The 21,196-nt window shown below is 50.0% G+C and overlaps 2 protein-coding genes across 2 annotated transcripts; both read left to right on the top strand.

The window, feature by feature from the left end:
• The first annotated feature begins 390 nt into the window (after nt 1-390).
• Nucleotides 391-1,923, top strand: LOC120683376 (protein PYRICULARIA ORYZAE RESISTANCE 21-like). Its single transcript, XM_039965453.1, has 3 exons — nt 391-565; nt 742-825; nt 1,028-1,923. The coding sequence occupies exons 2-3, from the start codon at nt 744-746 to the stop codon at nt 1,519-1,521; spliced, it is 576 nt and encodes a 191-aa protein (XP_039821387.1). The 5' UTR covers nt 391-565; nt 742-743; the 3' UTR covers nt 1,522-1,923.
• Nucleotides 1,924-17,565: 15,642 nt separating this feature from the next.
• LOC120681087 (protein PYRICULARIA ORYZAE RESISTANCE 21-like) lies at nt 17,566-18,779 on the top strand (the record flags this gene model as incomplete). The annotated part of the gene is made up of 2 exons (XM_039962630.1): nt 17,566-17,752; nt 17,851-18,779. Coding segments are annotated over 2 exons (798 nt in total), but the record flags the coding sequence as incomplete, so codon positions are not given.
• Between the last annotated feature and the right edge of the window lie 2,417 nt (nt 18,780-21,196).

Below are 21,196 nucleotides of genomic sequence, written 5' to 3'. Positions count from 1 at the left end.
ATCTGGTGGAGACGGTATGCAAAGAAGCTCGAGGTGCCAACGAGGGCCATGACCAAAAGCTTCAAATCCCTGCAGGCCCCTCAAATGAAAGTCGTTGTGTGCTCCCGGTTCCCTCATCTGCTATTGCAGTAGCCTCCATCGGCGGCACTACCTCCGGTCCCTGCTGCCCATGTGGTGGGCTGCCCAATAACTATTATAATTAGAGTTTTTATGATTGAATGTTTCTGATTTTTGTGAGAATTTCTCGGATCGATTTTTGTAGAGTGTCCATCTATGATTCTAGGTGGCTTTACGTGGAGGCCTAAAATAAGCCTCCAATTAGTAATACTAAAATTGGAGATATGTAACAACCAGTTATATATATAAATTGCTTTTAATTATTAGCCAACCTGGAGAAGCTATCCTCGTCTAAACCTCGGTCGTGTGGTCTACATATATCAGCACAGGCACGGCCATGGACACACCTCACTGGTCTATCTTTTCTCCGATAAGACTGCCCCATGCTCTGTATCTGCTCCAGTTGCTAGGTTAGCAACCTGCATTTCTTGAAGATCGCCTTGTGAGGGTGAGCGTGAATTAGTTTCTCTGTCACTTATAGTCATAGATGACCCAGTCGATAGATGCTTAGAGCTGGATTTTGTTTCTCTGTTTTAATTTGAGTTTTGGAAACCATGCATTAAGGTCATTCTGCTGAAAAATGACGCATGCATGTCTTGTTGGTCTCTCGCTCCTGTCCTGCAGAGATGCCGACGGTAGCCATCACGCTGGACCCGTCATGCTGCAGCTGCAGAAGCAAGATTCAGAAGATCCTCTGCTGCATCCAAGGTGCGTAGTAGCAGAAATTAAGCTGACATCGACACTAGCTAGGTCGTTGATGACCCACATGTTCTTCCGATCAGAAAAACTCTTGGATGACCGTTGTCATGGTGACGATGAGTGACCTGGACACATGACAGCTACCGACGCAATCGCATCAAATTTAGTCTGCTGGTTGACCCACGCACTCATCACTCACGCTTGCACGCAGAGCGTTGCGGGTTCGTCTTCGAGAAGGTGGTGTACGAGAAGGAGAAGGTGCTCGTCACCGGGCCCTTCGACGCCATCGACCTCTGCTGCAAGCTCCGGTGCAAGGCCGGCTGTTTCTTCACCAAAATCGAGATCGTGTCGCCGCCGCCGCCACCGCCGACCGACAAGTGCAAGCTGATCCCGTACCCATATCCGTACCCGTGCCCTTACCCATACCCGCAGCCGGCGTGTCCGTCCAGCTGCCCTACGCCGCCGCGCCCCTGCCAGTGCCACTCCTGCAAGCCGCCGCCGCCGCCACCGCCATGCCCCCCGCCTCGGCCGGTATGCCCGCTCCCACCGGTTTGCTGTCCGGTGCCTCCGCCGCCGTGCCGCCCGTGCCTGCCGGCACCATGCCCCGTGCCTCCGCCGGTCTGTCCGCCCCCACCGGTATGCTGTCCGGTGCCTCCGCCGCCGTGCCCGTGCCCGCCCTGGATGCCGTGCCAGTGCCGCGGCTAGAAGCGGGACTTCTGCTGCGAGGATGCGCAACCCGACGGCCCCTGCGCTGTCATGTGATGCTGCTGCGGGCGCGCTGGCGGCCGGGCGGCTTGCTTGCTGCAACCTGACGATCATCATGCACTTCGTCTACGCACATCTCTGTGAATTCTTCCGGCCGGTCTGTATAGTAAGACCAAGTAATCTGCTCTAACATGCATGTTGTATGTACTCATCATATGTTTTCATGCCCGGATTCACGGCTGCTTCTGGAATCAAAAGCTGCAGAAGCGAAGATTGTACGTGTTTAATTGTGTGTGTTATAGTATACAGCTGCTGTACTTGGAAAAGAATAAGGATGAAGCTCTCTTCTTGTCACTAGGTCCTCCTGCTGAGGAGTATGAAGCTATGAATCTGTTTGGATTTCTCTGGTGTCTTTGGTCGGTGATAGATAGATGCTGTTCATGCATGCACTGATGCACATGCATCCATCCTCCAATCCTAGGTCAACATTGGGTTGCTGTGTTCTAGGGTAGTGGCGTGAGCCGTGAAGCAAATGAAATCTAGTGCGACTCACTGCTGTTAGCTTTAGAATCACACTAGTGCACAGATCAAGTGAGGTTTCAACCTTCTTTTCTTTTCATCAAGTACAAGAGTCTTTAGATCTACACAAGAACACACACACAGATAGGGAGAGAGAGATAGGACCTTCAGTGCCTGCAGAAGAGCTTGGTCCGGCCATCACGGGTTCGTTGATGGAGATCCGCTCAAAGGTGGCGACGATTGGTGCAGTGAAGTCGATGCCGGAGCGATGGCGTCGTGGACGATGGCGGCGACGATGGGACAGAGCTGGCGGCGGTGAAGACGATGAAGGTGGGGCTTCCCGCTGCATCAGCGCTCCCTCTAGATCGGCTAGGGTTTAGGGATGTGGGTGAGGGTGCTGGCGGCGCGACGAACCTCGTGCTGTGTGCCCACCCCCTCACCCCCTTTTAATCTAGCGCTGTACAGCGGGGGCCCACCAACCATTAAGGGTTGGACGCCCCCGATCAGGGCGCGGATCAAGGGCCTAAAATGCCGTTGGGCTTATTTAGTAGGAGATCAACCTAACATTCTCCCCCTTAATCTCACTTTGTACTTTAACTTTATACTTTAACCTGAAACTTTTCCTTTAGTTGTTCCATCACAGATTAATGAATAGAGCATGCTTTATCATCACGGTCCAAGACCGATAGACTCAACAGCTACCACACACATCACAGTTTTGAAATAAATTCTTTATCTTTTGGGCCCTTTTTATTCTCCAGAAATCACAGGCTTTCCCTTAAGCCCATGCCGGCTATGTGTTCCACGAACACATTGGGTGGTAAGCCTTTAGTGAGCGGATCCGCAAGCATTTTCTTTGTACTTATATGCTCGAGTGTAATAGAGTGATTCTGGATTTTCTCTTTCACAACATAAAACTTTATGTCAATATGTTTGGCAGCACCACTTGACTTATTGTTACGAGCATAAAACATTGCTGGTTCATTATCGCAGTACATTCTGAGTGGTCTTTGAATACTGTCTACCACTCTTAAGCCAGGTATAAATTTCTTTAACCATTCTACCTGCCCCGAGGCCTCATAACATGCCACAAATTCAGCATACATCGTCGATGATGCAGTGACACTTTGTTTGGAGCTTTTCCACGATATAGCTCCCCCTGCGAGTGTGAACACAAAACCGAACGTGGACTTTCGGTCATCGATGTCCCCCGCAAAATCCGCATCTGAGTACCCTTCTATCTCTAGGGAATTGGATTTTCTGTATGTTAGCATGAGGCTTTTTGTGCCTTGCTTTCTTTACCATGATCCAGTGTGACTGTCCTGGATTACTTTGATATCTGCCAAGTATCCCGGTAACAAATGCTAAGTCAGGGCGTGTACAAACTTGAACATACTGTAAACTTCTGATAGCTGAAGCATATGGAACCGCTTTCATTTGATCGATCTCATACTGGTTCCTGGGACATTGAAATTTCCCAAATCTATCGCCCTTGACTATTGGAGCAGGTGAAGGCTTGCACATATGCATACTGTATTTCTTTAGAACTTTTTTCTAAGTATGCCTTTTGTGACAGTCCTAATACCCCCTTTGTTCTATCTCGGTGAATTTCAATTCCCAAAACAAATGAAGCTTCACCGAGATCTTTCATATCAAAGTTTGAGGACAAGAATTTCTTTGTCTCCAGTAGCAGACCAACATCGCTACTAGCAAGTAGAATGTCATCCACATATAGGATCAGGAAAATAAATTTTCCACTTCTGAACTTTGCATAAATGCAATTGTCCTCCTCATTTTCTTTAAACCCAAATTTCCTTATGGTTTCATCAAACTTTAAATACCACTGCCTAGAGGCTTGCTTTAATCCATAAATGGATTTCTTTAAGCGACACCCCATATGTTCTTTTCCTTTCACGACAAAACCTTTTGGTTGTGCCATGTAAACATTTTCATACAGATCCCCATTAAGAAATGCCGTCTTTACATCTATCTGATGTAACTCTAAGTCATAATGAGCCACCAATGCCATTATAATCCTGAATGAATCTTTACATGAAACCGGAGAAAAATTTTCGTTATAGTCTATCCCTTCCCTTTGCGTAAAACCTTTTGCCACGAGTCGTGCTTTGAACCTTTCTACATTCCCTTTGGAGTCATGTTTTATCTTGTAGACCCATTTACAGCCTACTGTTTTGGCTCCTTTAGGAATTTCCTCTAAGTCCCAAACACTATTGGAACTCATTGATTTCATCTCATCCTTCATAGCTTCTAGCCATTTAGATGAGTGAACACTTCTCATGGCTTCTTCATATGAAGTGGGATCACCCTCCATATGAACCTCTTCTGTATTATAAACTTCATAGTCGCTAGAAATGGCCGATTTTCTTTCTCTTTGTGACCTTCTAAGTGCCACTGCTTGTGGCACATTTTGTGCCTCAACTTCTGGCACATTTTCCATAAGGGGCTGTAGCTCCTCCTCCTCATGTCCAACCGCGGGTTCAGGCGGTCCCTGGATGACAGGTTCCAGACCTTCGCTCACTGTTGGTATGGGTGGAGTTGCGACAGGTGTTGACACCGAAATATCTGGAATAGTTGGCGCAGCAACAACCGAAGAAGGTACTGACGTCACTATTTCAGGAACTTTTGGTGCAGCATCAACAGGTAGTGAGAAAAATGGCTCTTGAATCATAGGAGTAGGCACATACACCCGCTTCTCCTCAAGGTCAATTTCTCTAGGTACCATGCTCCCCTGATCATTTCACTTTCTAGAAAGACAGCATGTCTCGTTTCTACAAACTTTGTATGTCTGTCTGGGCAGTAGAAACGAAAACCTTTTGACTTTTCAGGATAGCCTATAAAATGGCAGCTTACAGTTTTGGGATCCAATTTTCCAATATTTGGATTAAACACTTTAGCCTCAGCTGGGCTCCCCCAGACCCGTAGGTGAGTCAGTGAGGGTTCTCTTCCTGTCCATAGCTCATACGGCGTTTTGGGTACCAATTTGCTTGGCACTCTGTTGAGAATATGGATGGCGGTTTTTAACGCCTCCATCCACAGACTCAATGGCAATGTGGAATAACTCATCATACTGCGCACCATATCCATTAGTGTACGGTTGCGCCTTTCAGCTACTCCATTTTGCTGAGGCTCCCCCGGTGTAGAGTATTGGGCAACTATACCATTTTCCTGTAAAAACCTCGCAAAAGGTCCAAGAACTTGTCCATAAGGGGTATGTCGACCGTAGTACTCTCCTCCACGGTTTGATCTTACTATTTTAATTCTTTTGTCAAGCTGATTCTCAACCTCAGCTTTGAATATTTTAAATTTATCCAATGCCTCAGATCTTTCTTTAATTGGATAAATGTAACAATAGCGGGAGTAATCGTCTGTGAATGTTATGAACGAATCATAGCCATCCATACTTTTCACAGGAAACGGGCCACATATATCAGTGTGGATTATTTCTAATGTTCCTGCACTTCGTTTGGCACCCTTTTTAATTTGCTTTACAAATTTTCCTTTAATGCATTCAACGCATTGTTCAAGATCAGAGAACTCTAGCTGAGGAAGAATTTCACTCTTCACTAATCTTTCAATTCTCCCACTCGAAATATGGCCTAAACGACAGTGCCATAATTTCGATGAAGTATCTTGAGTTCTCTTTCTTTTCTTTATTTCTTTCTCTGACAAGGATTCATTTACATTCACATCACATACAGAATGCACTTTATCACGCATAGATAGTAAATAAAGATCATTGTAAAGGAAACCATCACCAATACAATTATTATCAAACCATAGTTCACATTTGCCATTCGCAAAATGACAACCAAAACCATATGTGTCTAAGCGTGATATACTGATCAAGTTTCTTTGAAGCGAAGGAACAAATAAAACATCTTTTAATACAAGCATGAAACCATTAACTAGCTCGAGGGAGACATCGCCAACAGCTTCCACATCTGCTTGTACTCCGTTCGCGACTTTAATGTGTCTTTCGCTTCTTAGCGTAGTCCTTGTCGAACGGAATCCCTGTAAAGAATTTGCACCAGAATCAATCCACCAAGTAGATTTAGAAAACTGTATATACAGGGATTCATTAACAAATGAAATTACATTCTCACCATTCTTTGCCATTATCATCTTTAAGTAGCTGGGACAATATGCTTTACGATGCCCCTTGTCAAAATAGTGGAAGCACTCATCTTGCGCTGGAGGACGCTTTTGCTGTTGCTGATACTTCTGTGGCATAGGGGCTTTGTCTTTGGCTTTAGAGGAAGAAGCAGCATGAAAAAGCCTTTTCTTGTTATTATTCACAAAATTGATAGACCCACCATTCTGTTTCTTGAGTCTATCTTCCTCTTACGCACACATGGCAATTGCTTTTTCCATATTCCACTTCTCTGGCTGTGAGTTGTAGTTTACAACGAACGTTGCAAACTCTTTTGGCTAAGAGGCGAATACCAGGTGCACCATAAACTCTTCCTTGAGATCCAAGTTCATTGGTTTGAGCTTGGAGTTCAAGGTGCACATCCCCCATGATATGATCTCTTATAGTACCGGCATTGCCATAGTACCTCTTTGTGACCAACTGCTCTATGATCTGTGTGGCATAAGTCTTTGAAGAACCAGTAAACTGGTTCTTTATCTTTTCAAGGTACTCTGCAGCTGAATCACACTCTCCAATTGAACCCAAAATGTTAGGATCAATTGTGTTCTTTATCACTGCCACACATTTCTTGTTGGCATTATTCCACTTTATCTTTTGAAGATCATAAGCCATCTTTAAAGGAGCATAGTCCCTTTGCTTTTCCTGCCACTCAGCATCAGTGTCAGATTCCTCTCTCACTGGAGCCGGTGGCTCAGCGGGCTTTGGAGTGGTGATTATCTCATCCACCTCTCCACAGACGAAAGCAAGATCAACCTTCTTGATCCATTCGCCATAGTTGTCTCCTTTTAAAGTTGGGATGTGATTGATGAATCCCATCAAGTTCATCCCCGCTGAAAATTTCAAAAAATAGTGAGAACATAATAACAATAATTGCATGTAATAATTCCAACGTTGGTCAAAAATAGAACATACAACTGTTTATGCAATTAAATCTATATCACCGTTGGGCAGAAATAGAAATAAATGCACAAGAACTATACGAAAAATTATGACATTGATATTAACAACGTTGGTCAGAAAATAACAATATCATAATGCACTTTTCAAGTAATCTTTTTTTAAACATGCTCTACAATTTAATTGTCCCGTTGGTTCGAATTAAATTAGAGAGCAAAAACTTTAACCTTTGCAGCGGAAACATGTGAAAAACACATTTATTCTGAAGCAATATGACTGTACAACTTTACTTTTCTCTAAACAAATTATCTCATTGGTTCAAATTTGAATAGAGATCAAAACTATTCACAAAATAATAAGAAAGTGCTTCTGAATAAAGACGAAATTCTTAAGGTAATCGTGACTGTGCTCGCGGCCCAAACGGCCTTTCGGCCCGGATCTGGGCGATCCGCGCCCGCCTGGGCTCACGGCCCAACAGTTGACGGACGGGCTGCCAATTCAGCCCGCCGCGACGCGTCCCTTCGCCCTCTTGGGCCGAAAACCAGCCCAATCCGCACTGGGGCGATCTCAGACGTCCACGCCGATCGGACGGCTGGGCGGTGTTCTTGGAGGAACAAAACCGTCTGGCGGCCGGTTCCCCATCCAAAACCCTAATCATTTTTCTCTCCTCCCCCGTTTATTTCGCGCACGGCCGGCGGCTCTCTGGGCGGAGGAAACGAGCGGCGGAGCGGGTCCATCCTGTGCGCCGGCGTACCGGCGTCACGGGTGCCCTTGATGTGCTGGCGACTAGAGCCCAGGTAAGCCTCCTCGTCTCTATTCTTTGACTAGGGTTAGGGTTTGGCACTTTTTCGATCCATGACCGATTTGCCATTTCTGTTCTTGGTTTCTTTCGATTCGTCTTTGAATCATGTTTTCCCCTACTGGATCTATGCGCTAGCTAGGTGACTGATACCATTGTTAGCTTTAGAATCACACTAGTGCACAGATCAGTGAGGTTTCAACTTTCTTTTCTTTTCATCAAGTACAAGAGTCTCTAGATCTACACAAGAACACACACACAGATAGGGAGAGAGAGAGAGATAGGACCTTCAATGCCTGCAGAAGAGCTTGGTCCGGCCATCATGGGTTCGTTGATGGAGATCCGCTCAAAGGCGGCGACGATTGGTGCAGTGAAGTCGATGCCGGAGCGATGGCGTCGTGGACGATGGCGGCGACGACGGGACAGAGCTGGCGGCGGTGAAGACGATGAAGGTGGGGCTTCCCGCTGATCCAGCGCTCCCTCTAGATCGGCTAGGGTTTAGGGATGTGGGTGAGGGTGCTGGCGGCGCGGCGAACCTCGTGCTGTGTGCCCGGCCCCTCACCCCCTTTTAATCTAACGCTGTACAGCGGGGGCCCACCAACCATTAAGGGTTGGACGCCCCCGATTAGGGCGCGGATCAAGGGCCTAAAATGCCATTGGGCTTATTTAGTAGGAGATCAACCTAACAACTACGAAATATGGCAGCGTGACAGCAGTTTGTCATCGAGTTGTGCTTTCTGGATATTAGAGTTGATGAGGCATTTTGTGAGTTATGAATGAAATGGACTGTTGCGGGGTTTAATAATGGATATATATATATATATATATATATATATATATATATATATATATATATATATATTACTAATAAGTAGTTATGCAGCACATCTGCAACAGGCTGCAAGCAGCCCAATGCTTCGCTAGCTAGTTACTTGGCTGAATTATCCTGCATCAATCCGAGCCCACTTGGAACGTACTCTTGATTTCGGTTGAGATGGGATGACTCTTAAAGGGATGAAATGGTTGGAAACATTGGGAAAAGTGTCTAATCATTTTCGTTTTCATATTTTTATTCATGAACGGAAATAGAAAGGGAAAAACTCGGTCGATAAAGCGGAATCGGATATACGGGATATCGAAAACATAAACAATTCGATCGGAAACATGTCGATAACGGTCGGAAACCGATAACTAAAAGCGTGAACAACAAACCCTATGACCACTCCAAACATTCAACTTAACAGAAAGGATATAACTATGACCTACCAAGTACACAATAGATATCACAATAGCAATAAATACCTACATACGTCTGCTTGACCGGCTTAGCTTGATTGATATCACATTAGTACAAAGACGATTTTGACCTAACGAAGGGACTAAATTGATATTTCTAAATTTGAGGGACGAACTTGGCTATTGAGTAAGTTGAGGAATCCAAATTTCCTATTTTATCGCTTCATCAACACCAGGTGCAACACACTTGTCAGATGGGATAATGCGATTTTTTTAGTCCAATTTCCATGCTATCAACAATGGTGCCAGCAAGTCAGCTCGGAGTCTTGGACATGACATGGTAGCCATGCACCATCCCTACAATAATGGGCTCCCTACCGCGCTAGCCATACACCTGTCGTTTCAGATGGAAAAAAATAAAGCTAGCCCATGAAATCGAGATCACACCAACTCTGTAGTAATTGTAATGGTGTACCACATGGCCATCACCTGCTAGGCTGCTACCGAATGGTGCTGTTGCCTTTGGGTTGGTGTTGTGTCATGATCTGTGTCTTAATCTTAGCATTTCCGAAAGCAAAATTGGACCATCAGTCCACGGTAAGTTAGTTGTGGTGGCTGCCATATGCAAACATCCTCGTGGGAAATCAGAATTTTACAGAGTTTCTGTATATCTTTCGAGCATTCATTGGACCATCACCTTTCGATTGAATATGCGCTCCTAGCTTCGATTGTTGCTTGTGGCACGCCGCCCAGGGAAGCTCATCATGTCAAGCATAGTCATGGTTATCACGATAATAATTATAACAACAAATTTATTGGAAAATCATATATGAAGTCGGATGGAGATGAATTTTATATGAATTGTAGCTCCTTTATTTGTAGTTGTGACAATTCCGTTTATTTGAGTTGTTAAGGTATCCAAACAGATGGTAAAGTTCATATCGTCGCAACGGACCTATCTTAACAAGGAAAACGCTAGCAGAGCCTTGGACTATAAATCAGAAGAAAACATAAAAAGGTGACAACATTTATCTTGACGAAGGTTTGCAAAGTTCTTGTGCAACTCCACATGATCTATTTTAATATGAAAAGTTTTGAGAAACACCGTGCAGTCATATGCAAGGTGAGATTTACACAGAATAATAACCGTGCAGTTAAACCATCATTATTTGTTGATGCCTCATCCCTTCAAGCAGTTAAACCATCGTTGGTAAGAGTGAAACTAGGCTACAAGGCTGAAAAAATGGAAAAAAAATCTGGTGGAGACGGTATGCAAAGAAGCTTGAGGTGCCAACGAGGGCCATGACCAAAAGCTTCAAATCCCTGCAGCCCCCACAAATGCGAGTCGCTGCGTGCTCCCGGTTCCCTCATCTGCTATTGCAGTGGCCTCCATCGGCGGCACTACCTCCGGTCCCTGCTGCCCATGTGGTGGGCTGCGAGCGGCGTGCCGCACGCCGCCACCGCCGCTGCCGGAAGGGCTGCCAGCTGGGTGTTCGTCGTGCTGCTTACCTCTTTACCGTTTGCCGTCGGTACCTGCGTGCATCCTTTCGACCTGCATTTCAATTTTGCCATCGGAGCAGTTGCGTCGATATATAAGCGGAGCGGGATATGGTGGCAGCACACATTATATGAATCTGTTCGGCAGGCTGGGTTGGGAAGCCTAGCGGCTGGCTGACACCACCAACCGTCGTTGCCAGTGGAGCTACCAGCTGCGATTCAGCGCCAAAATGGTCCTTAGATGGCCCCATTCAACTTCAAAAATGGTTGGGCTGCCGTCCGGCTGGCTCCGCCAGCCGGATTCAGCCCAGCCAGCCAGCCTTTCGAACTGGGCAATAACCTCTAGCAGCGGTTGCGGCAGCACACGAAAGAGGTGCCTAGAAGACGAGCCGAACTTGGGTGAAGACATAGGCCCGGCGTCCGATGTAGATCAAGATGTAGGCCTGGCTTCCGATGGTCTCGGTGGACAGGTGGCAATCATCTGGACCATGGTTGCAGAGGAGAGGCTGTGCATGCCGTCTCCACCAATTTTTTTTCCCCAAAATCTGAACTGTGAGGAATGTGAGTACTCTATCCTGCCTGTGATGAGTGAATTATCAACCGTGCGGTGTGATCATGCGCTTGGTCTTTGGATTGCAGGTACACGGGCGTCGAGTGTCGACGGGGAGCTGCCGTGGAGGTGCTGCGGCCGATGGACTGTGCGGTGGACGGCGGTGAAGGGAAGCCGGGACCGGAGCTCGGACCGGGCGACAGCTGTGGTGTCCACTCCTGGATCGAGGGCGCAAGCGGCGACGGAAGGCGGGTTTCTTGGTTTGCACCACAAAACCAAGGAGGCGGATGGCGGTTGAAGACGCCAAGTCGTGGAGGCACGGGCGTCGGTCTCGGGACTGACGGAGGCGACGGGCGTCAACGGCATCTAGGGCCTCGCTGTGGGCGAGGAGGTAACGGGCGTCGGGCGGCGTCTAGGGCCGTCAGGAGGCCGAGGCGGGAACGGCGTCTAGGGCCACAGCGTGGAGGCGGGAATCTTCCCGCGCGTGAGGTTTTGGCGGTTTTCTCAAAACCGGCCACCTACCCTGGTTTCGCGGACCCTCCAAAACCGCGGACCGGATCTTCGTCGACGTGGCAGCATCGCAGCAAAGACTTCGAGTCGAAGAAAGAAGCTCCGCCATCGATCGAGGTTGTACAGCGGGGTACTGCTGACCCGACCGGTCTGACGGGTCCAGTGGACCGGTCAGACCGGTCTGGCCGTAGCAGCCGGGTATAAATACCCCCCACCAGCCCGTGGCTGGTTGAGTCTCTTGAGCCTTTTGTTTTCTCTTCGTTTTTCCTTCTCCCTGCCCCTGCTCTAGGTTAGGGCCAATGTCTCCAACGCAAAGGGAGGTTAGATTATAGCTAATCTCATCGATTTAGAGGGTGGATGATGGTGTGGTCGGCTCTAGCCTTTGTATAGGTGAATTCCTCCGTGAATTATGAATGAAATTGTGTTGAGATTCACCCGTGTGTGCTGAGCTTTTCGTCCTCCCCTTCCCTTTGTGTTTTTGGACTTGATTTTTCCTCCTTTGAGGTGTTTTGTGTTTGGAGGAGTCAAGTTCTTCGATTCGTGGTTTTATGGACTCGTTGTGACGATTCTAATCTATCTAGCCTAGTGCCAAACCCGCAGGAATCGCGAGTTCTCACGGATTAAGATTTTTGGGTTCTTGAGAAAACCCCAATTCTCTTTGATCTTCCCTTAATTTCTCATGATCTGTTAATCTTTTGGGGATATGTTCATGGGGTAGATGCGAAGCTTTCCTCCAAGTTTCGTTGGATTTGGACTTCGTTTGCTCGAGATTTGACTTTTGGAGCTTTGTTGGCGAGCTGTCTGGTGGCGACCGGTCTGAGTAACCAGTCTGACCGGTCTGAGTAACCGGTCTGACCGGTCTGGAGTTTGAATTCCCAGCCCGACCGGTCTAACCGGTCTGTGCAACCGGTCTGACCGGTCTCTGCAGTCCAGTTCTGCGTTTCGACTCGCTTTGCTTCCGCGCTGCGACCTGGGTCTTCTGCTTCGAGATAGCTTGTCCATAGCTATTCTCACTGACCTAGGTTCGAGGGCTTGCGGTGATTTTGGGACATAGGCCGACGTTTCAGATTTCGGAAGAAATTTTGATCGGCTCCCATTCACCCCCCTCTGGTCGCCAGTTTCGGTCCCTCAAACTGTGTTTGCATCAATAAACAGGTCAGTTAACAAACTCCTTTTATGCCGCAGAAGAGTTTTGCTTCTGCATCGATCGAGAATATAGAGTTCTAATGAAAGGACAAGAAGGCAGTGGTGTGCGGCGCCACCCAAGCCATGCAAACCTTGCAACGAAGAACCTGAACATTGCAAGCCAAAGCCTGATCCTCGCAAGGCTAAGGCTGAGGATTGCAAGGCCAAGGCTAAGGGTGGTAGATGAATAGACTACCGACTAGCCTCGACTAATCAGTCTGATCAGGACTTCATTGAGAAAACACCACCTTGCACCCGGTTCCTGTGGCCTCCAGGTTGATGACTACATTGTGGTTTTGTCACGTATATGTCTTTTGTTTTTTCCTTTATATATTTTATATTTGTATACATGCCAAGATATTGGAATAGTTGGTGTTGGGTTCGTTCCGTGTCCTTAGGCTGGCTCCAACAGGCCAGCCAAAAGCGGCAGCCAAAGCAAAAATGGATGGCCAGGTGCTACTATAGCGCTTCCAATAGGTCAGCTATCCGGTCCATCCAAAATACATGGGAAGAGAGAGAACCACCACTTTAGCTGCCGAACGCACGCGAGGCATTTGCAACCGCCGTCCTCCCTCCCCTCCGCTCCCCGCCGCCTCCACTCCGCCGCGCGCGCTCCCCGCCGCCGTCCTCCCCGCCGTCGTCGCCCTCCCCGCCTCGGCCTCCCCCTCGCGCGGATCCGGCCTCCTCCTCGCGCGGATCCGGCGCTGGCAGCCTCCCCCTCACGGCCTCACGGGGATCCGACGCCGGGGGACGCGCGGCGGAGGAGGAAGACGTCGGGGGACGAGATCTAGCCGCGGCTCCGGCGGGGACGACCTCGGCGATCTCGAGCAGGCGGACGAGTCGACGAGGAGCCGTCCGAGTCGAGGACGAGCCGGCGGACGAGGCGAGGCGGCCAATGTCGAGCTCCCGGCTGGCGAGGAGGAGGCGGCCGCACCCGCGCCGGATCTGGAGGCGGAGCTCGGGGGGCGAAGGGGAGGCGGCGCTTGGGGCCGGAGGGGGAGGAGGCGGGGGGCCGGAGGCGGGGCGGCCCTCGGGGGACGGAGGGGGAGGCGGCGCGGGGAGGCGAGGAAGACTCCGTTCTTTCGCGCGAACCAACTGTGATAGCCATTTAGCATGGTCTGTTGGATGCACCCGGCAGATGGCTGGGCAGCCAAAGTCTAAGCGCCAGCCAAACGGGCAAATGGCTGGCGGATTTGGCTGCCGTCTGTTGGAGCCAGCCTTAGGCCATCTCCGGTGAGGGAAAACTACCGATGCATCATCCGACGTGGCTGACTTCAAAGCGAATCATGCCACTGCAGCTATCGAATCATGAGAAGGAGAGAGAAAAGTCGATGCATCGTTATGAGTCGACTCCTGCGAGTAAAAAAAGCTATCAGCCCCACTTGTCAGCTTCTTGGTCACGTGCTTCACCAAAATCGATGCGTAACAGCTGAATTCTTTAATCATCTAGACATAATTACTCAGTTTCTTATTCATTTGCATCAGGGTTCGGTTTGATGCATCGTCTGACGTGGCTTCCTTCTACTCTGATGCATCGACTCGCCACTGGAGAAGCTCTTACTATACACAAACTTTCTGAAATCTATAGTCTTTTGTTTCAAATTAGTTTAACCGCTGTGTATCTAGCCCATAATTAGGCTACTCATATTATTTTATCAATCAATATATAATGTTTCAGTCTAAAGAGCAAAAGAAATGGCTTATTGCTTGAATATTTATTTTGCCAAATTTTCATACCTTTTTATTCCAAAATATATTTTTAATAAATATTTATATGGATCTCTTTACTTTTCATCTGATTTCTCTAAAAGTCTTGATAGACCCGTTGGTCGCCCAAAACTCAAGGGTAAATTTGCTCCTGGAGATCTTTTAATTTTGATTTTAGCTGGAAGACATCGTTCAAATTCATATTTGCTGATGGACATTTTTCAACCTTGACTATTTGCTAATGGACACGGGAAATAATAAAATATCAATTTTTAGAAGAGGGAGGGAGAAATGGACAAAATGCCCATCAAGAGGGTGGCCGTCCTCCCGGGCCTCTCCAACGACGCGGAGCTCGCGCGTGCGGAGGCCGAGTTCGGGTTTGCATTCCTGCCCGACCTTCGCGCCATCCTCGCCCTCGGCATGCCCACGGGCCCCGGGTTCCCGGACTGACGGTTCCACGCGGGCCTCCGCGCCGCGTTCGACCTCCTCGCCGCCGCGGCGTCGCCTCCGACCGCCGCCGCTGCGACTCCTCGTCCTCGAGTTCCACGGGAGGCTGGGCTTCGCCGTCTGTGCCGGCGAGGACTGAGGTCTGGGTCCTCGGGGACGGGAAGGACCCGCGGGGGTGGTGGAGCCGCCTACGTCGAGACCACAGACCGCGGCTGGATCCGGTGTTGCGGTGGCGGCGGCCAGGCCTCAACGATGGCAACTGCCCCCCAGCGAAGCTCTGGTGGAGGAGCGGCGAAGCTCTGGCGCGGGCGACGGCGAGACGCGGCGGAACAGGCGGGCGAGCAGGCCTGCACGCGGCTCGGACGTCCCGGCGACACGAAGGCCCGGGCAAGGGCGAGCAGACGGCGGCGAGCCGTGCGCGGCATGGGTGAGCAGCGGCGAGGCAAGGCGGCGCAGGCGGGCGGGTAGACGGCGGCGAGCCGCGACGGCACGGGCAGGCGAGCAAGCTAGCACAGAGGCCGTCGCCCGTCGGCGTGGAGGGCGCCATCACCCGCGCCGACGCCATCATCACTGCCTACCGCGACCTCGGCATCCCCGGTTGAAAACTCCATAGCTAGAGGCTGAGATTGAGGTCGAGCTCCCCGCCGCCGTCGTTGTTGTCGCTGGTGCTGCACGGCCTCCTCGGCGCCGCCGACCACGAGCACCTTGACCACCGCCGGCTCGCCCCCCGGCCACGACGAGGCTGAGCAGCATGGCGGCCGCGTTCTCACTGGACCTCGCCGTCTCGGCGCCACCCCGGCCATCTGCGCGAGCGTGCTCGAGCCGGGAGGAGGGAGGGGAATCCAGCCACCGCCGCTCGTGAATCCGGCGCAGGAAGGGCGCGCCGGCCAGGGCGGAGGCCAGCAAGGGAGGAGGATGGGCGCCGCGGCCTCTGCTCCGCCATGGCCCCGCGCGGCCATGGCCAGAGCTCAAGGCCGCCGCCATGGCCAGAGCTCAAGGCCGCCGTGCTGCATGGGACGAGGAGGGAGGAGGAGGGGCGCCACCTGCCGAAGCCGCCACGCGCGAGCCATCTCTGCCGCGGCCGGCGAGGAAGGCCGGGGAGGAGGGCCGCGGCCGGCGAGGGAGGCCGGGGAGGAGGGCTGCCGCCGCCATGTCTCATAGTTCGGCGTCTCCATCCGCGCGGAGGCCGGCGGGAGTCCGATTTAGGGGCTTCGGCAGCCGGCACTTGGGGTGTCGAGGAGGGTGGCGACTGGGGTGCCCAGGGAGGCAGCGGCGGCGCCTCCTGGGGGTCTCGCCGTCGGGGGATGGGTTTGGCGAGGCGGACGGGGTGGGAAGTGTTGGGAGGATTTTTTTAAAGGGAATCGATACTGTGTTGAACAGATAGGGTTAGGAGGCAGGGGTACTTTGGGCATTTTGGAAATTTTCTCCTTTTTTTCTAAAAATGAATATTATTTTATCTAAAGTGTCCAGGAGCAAATATGCAAACTTAAAGAGTGTCCAGCTGCAAATAGAAGATTGAGTAGTGTCCTGTGGCAAAAATCATCGTTGTAAGATGTCCAGGAGCAAAATTACCCAAAACTCAACTCCACTTGGACCACCTACCTCTTACCTCGGGAAAGAGAAATACAGAATCATCTAACATTGATTCATTGCACATATATACTTGCAAAAAAGAACAAAAGCACATGTTCTATATATGCTTGCATCATTGATTCATTATTGTGCACAAGTCATCAGCAGTGCCGTTGGGATGAGTATGTATGGCCATCAAGTTAAGGATGACATCACCGTCGCGATAGTAGAATGCACGCATTAAGTGCACAACCACCGAGCGCGCGGCAACTAATCACAACGTACACTCCTACTGCTACCTTTGCTATCTACGCTAGCGCGAATCTCATCCGATCCTGCAGAGAGACTTGACAACTATCACGAGAATAATTTTCTTGGAAGAACAGCAACGAAAGATGGAGAGCGAGCCAGAGAGAGAGAGAGAGAGAGAGAGAGCTGTTGCGAAGGGCCATGAAAGCTTCGGGCCCTGTCGTCCTGGCGCATGCAGGTGGTGCTCGGTCCCCCTCCATCTTTGGTTTCAAACGCTATTCAAGGCCCCGAACCGTGCAGACGTGTCCCCCGCACCAAATCCTGACGCGCGCGCGAGCCGTCTCGATCAATTGTCTCAATAATCGTAGGTGCATCTGTGATAGATCTGTTATATATATGGGAGTAATAGCACGCTCGGGTGCACGATCACTGAGCATCGGCCATCGGCATCCCTTTTCCTTCTCTCCTCTGAAGAAGATGGAGGAGGTCGCCACCATCAGCAGCCTCTGATCTCCAACCGTAGCAGCTACCGGCCTGCTGCAGGTCAGGAACGCGAACCGCCTGCGTTTCTTCAGAGATCGGCTTGCGAATCGACCAAGGTGAGACCTGGCCGGGATAACTAAGTTCCTAGGCTTTGTTTGTTCTTGAGTCGTTGGTTCTTGTGCCAAATAAAGCGCGTCAGACAAAAAGAGAGAAAAAAAATAAAAAGGCCTTATATATTTTTCACCTCGATTTCGACACTACGATACACTGTACTTGTTTGTCGGGTTCATTCCTGTGCACTGTGCACACGCGCGTGTTCTGTTGACATCGATCACGCTCATCATCACCGTGGAGCTGGAGTGCTGCCATTGCAGCGCCAAGATCCAGAAGGTCCTCTGCTGCATCCAAGGTGTCCGTATATCTGAATCATGGTTATGATCACGTTATGAATGAATCATGTAACTTAATTGTGACGTGCTACTTCACTGAATCATCACTGCTGCGCAGACCACGGGGAGTTCGTCATCGAAAAGATCGTGTACGAGAAGGACAAGGTCCTCGTGTCGGGGCCCTTCGACGCCGACAAGCTCTCCTCGAAGCTCTGCTGCAAGGCCGGGAGGATCATCAAGAAAATTGAGGTCGCCAAGCCGCCTTCCAAAACTCCTGATCCACCAAAATCTCCCAAGAAAGAGCCAGTCATGTGCCCGTATCCGGACCCATATCCATACCCGCAGCCCGCTTGGCCGTGCAGCTGCCCCACACCATACTGTTGTTGGTGCCCGTCGTCCAAGCCACCGCCACCGCCGCCAAAAAAGGAGCCCAAACCTCCTGAGACCAAGCCCAAGCCAGATCTGGTGATATACCCGTATCCGTACTCATATACATGTCCACAACCGGCGTGGCCGTGCAGCTGCCCCACGCCGCACTGTGGATGCAAGCCCAAGCCGGCACCGTCTCCGCCTCCACCTGAGCCACCAAAACCACCCGCATGCCAGTGCCCGGCGTGGTCGCCGTGCTACTGCAGCGGCGGCTACCCGCCGTACATGCCGTCGCCCATGCCGTACCCGATGGTCGTCTGCGATGACAGCCCGCCCTACGGCGCCTGCACCGTCATGTAATCTAACTGCGGGCAGCTGCGTGATGCAAACTGATGATGTTTGTACGTTTCTATACCAGCCGACTACGCTGGTGCTATTCTGTATCAGTCATTTGATGCTTTTGTGAGCCAGCGTGATCGACAGTGACATGATCCCCGACCAAATGATGAAGTCATTGTAGTTTCTACAAAAATGTATTATGCTGAGGGCGATGCCAAATAAGGAGGAAAGCGTGCTCGAGGATTTCGTAGGGACTGTGTGCACAGAGGTTTTTGCGAGGGTTTTGCATGTACTTCTAAATTTTTTATGATGGAATTTGCCAAGTTCTCTTGTTTAAAACGGGGTTTGCTCAGCCCCAAGGCCGGCGACCGGGGTTGGAGACCCCGCACTGGCACCGAGGGGGCCCTCTGTTGCTTCTTGTGAAAAAAACGGGGTTTGCTGGAAAGAGAGAATTTGCTCTTAGTCGCCTTTTCCTCACATGTAAGACGCAAGAAATCTAGAATAATGCAAGGGGCGATTGGATTTAAATGTTGTGAAGCCGACGTTCTTGCGTTCTTCCATCCTCCAACTCCCTATTTTTAGTAATAGTGGAGGTTGGTATTTTAGATGCAAATTTTAGCAGGTTGCTTAAGATTATTTTTACCTAGCGCATAGGTGGGGTGGTGTTCATTGTAAAAATGGGGGTTGTTTTTTTATAATAGCAAAGATGGTTAATTTACATATAAATTTAGGGTTCTAATTTAGGTTATCTTTCCTAATGGCACCCTAGGTGACTGTGGGTGAGTACCGCTAGCAGGAATCAAGGGAACCCCCGTTTAGAGATTCGGCTAGGGGTGTAACACGCAGTAGGATTCCATCCGTGGCTAGGTTCAGTGGACACGGTGGTTTAGATAGGTTCCGGCCGCTCGGAAGCATAACACCCTACGTCCTGTCTATGTTGCTTGATTTACATGCAAAGATTGCCCTTTCCTCTCGGTGATCTAGGCCCCAGAGAGGTCTCCTCTACAAGTTATCCTTCTCTCCTATTTACCCTTTTTTCTTTCACCGCCTTTAGTGTGAATGCAGCGCCCGTAGGTGGGCGCCGTCCAGCAGGCAGGCCCTGTGCCCTCTGAGCGGAGTGCAGGCCTACGGGTCAGGCCTACCCCTACTTGGGGTCATCGCTCACAGGACCTCGGGAGTCTTCTGTAGCCATCCCGGGACCTCTGTGTTCCGCGGTCTTCCTCCTTGGGTGTCCTGGGGCCGCGGGTGCATTACTGTCAGACCCGGAGCAGCAGGACTGCTCACAGGCTTAGAATATTCTAGAGTAAGGAGTATCGCATGAATAAGCCTTACTTTATTATAACTACTCGTACAGAAGTAGGACTAGTCGATGGAAGGAAACTACCCGATAGACATTGAGTAGACTCTGATAGTACTCGACTTGGACTTTCCATGTAACCCTATCACCCCAGACAGGGATCTCTCCAAAGCATAGGCACAATAAGAGAAACCATACAATCATCGATCAAACCTCAAGGCAATACAAACAACTACACAGGACGTAGGGTATTACGCTCTTGGCGGTCCGAACCTGTCTAAATCTTTGTGTTCCATGCACCATCGCATTCCTGATCTTGACGAGTCCCTAACCTACAATCAACTACCTTGGGGCTACCCGTGGTAGGCTTGACGGCTAAACACCGACAGCTGGCACGCCAGGTAGGGGATAGCATCAAGATCAATCCGGCGAATTTGATAGCCAACTTCAACCTCAACTCCGTGGCGCCTGAACAAGGCACCACCTTCATCTTCGGCTCTTAGATTTGCATTGCCAACGGATCGAGTAGTTTTAACAACCAGCTGGGAAATTTTCAGGAGCAGCAGACATCCTTGGCAAAGAAAAGCAACCTTGGCAACATCGCCAGGATGATACTTCCTGACCTCGCCAAGGAGATCGAAGAAAAACTCGTTCTCAGCACAAGTTCGACTCGTGTACCGACCGATCTTAGATCAAAAACCACCCGATCTAAGATCATCCACGGATCGCGCAACATGGTTTCTACCATCAGAAGGCCATCCAAAATGTCTTCCCTTCATCATCCAGCCAAAACTTGGATCAAGATTCATAGATCAAAGATACAACTGCCACCACTTGCCGAGCGGCACCAATCTTTGACAGATATCTAGATTCAGATGATGAAGACCAACTCCACCTGGGCGACTGCCTGAACTTGGTAACCACAACAACACCACAAGAACGGACGGTGCTCTGGAGGGGCTCATAGCCCATAGAACTACCTGATTCCCCTCGACTTGTGGCCCACCTAGACGATCTGCCTTTCCAGCATTGCAGACCTCTCCCCATGACGACTATAGAAGACCCAGGATCCACTGTCCTGGCCGACTATACCTCTAGTTCGGGAGAGCACTCCCCGGATAGAGAGATCTTCATGGCCACTATCAATGGCTCACAAAACAACGGACGTCAAATCGACCCCAATGAGATGCTCCAGCAGATATCAGGACATGAGTTATCTGCTAACGTGCCTCCAGACGAGGACGACATCACAAGGGGAGAAAGAAGGAGGAGGAATCAAAGGTGGGAAGCGCGCAGGCAAGCTGCAATGGTACGCACCTAGAATCCTCCTATCCAGCCAAGGGACCTACATCGTGACTTTGACGTAGAGGCAGAGCCAGTCTTTAACACTCCCATCGCAATGATGGCTGAAGCGACGCTACGACTCATGCAACTTCCTCGCCATCTTGAAATAGATTAG

This window comes from Panicum virgatum, chromosome 7N (genome assembly GCF_016808335.1).
Source record: "Panicum virgatum strain AP13 chromosome 7N, P.virgatum_v5, whole genome shotgun sequence".
Lineage (NCBI taxonomy): Eukaryota > Viridiplantae > Streptophyta > Magnoliopsida > Poales > Poaceae > Panicum > Panicum virgatum.
Note: the sequence above shows the minus strand (reverse complement) of the source record. Positions and strands in the feature narration are given on the sequence as shown.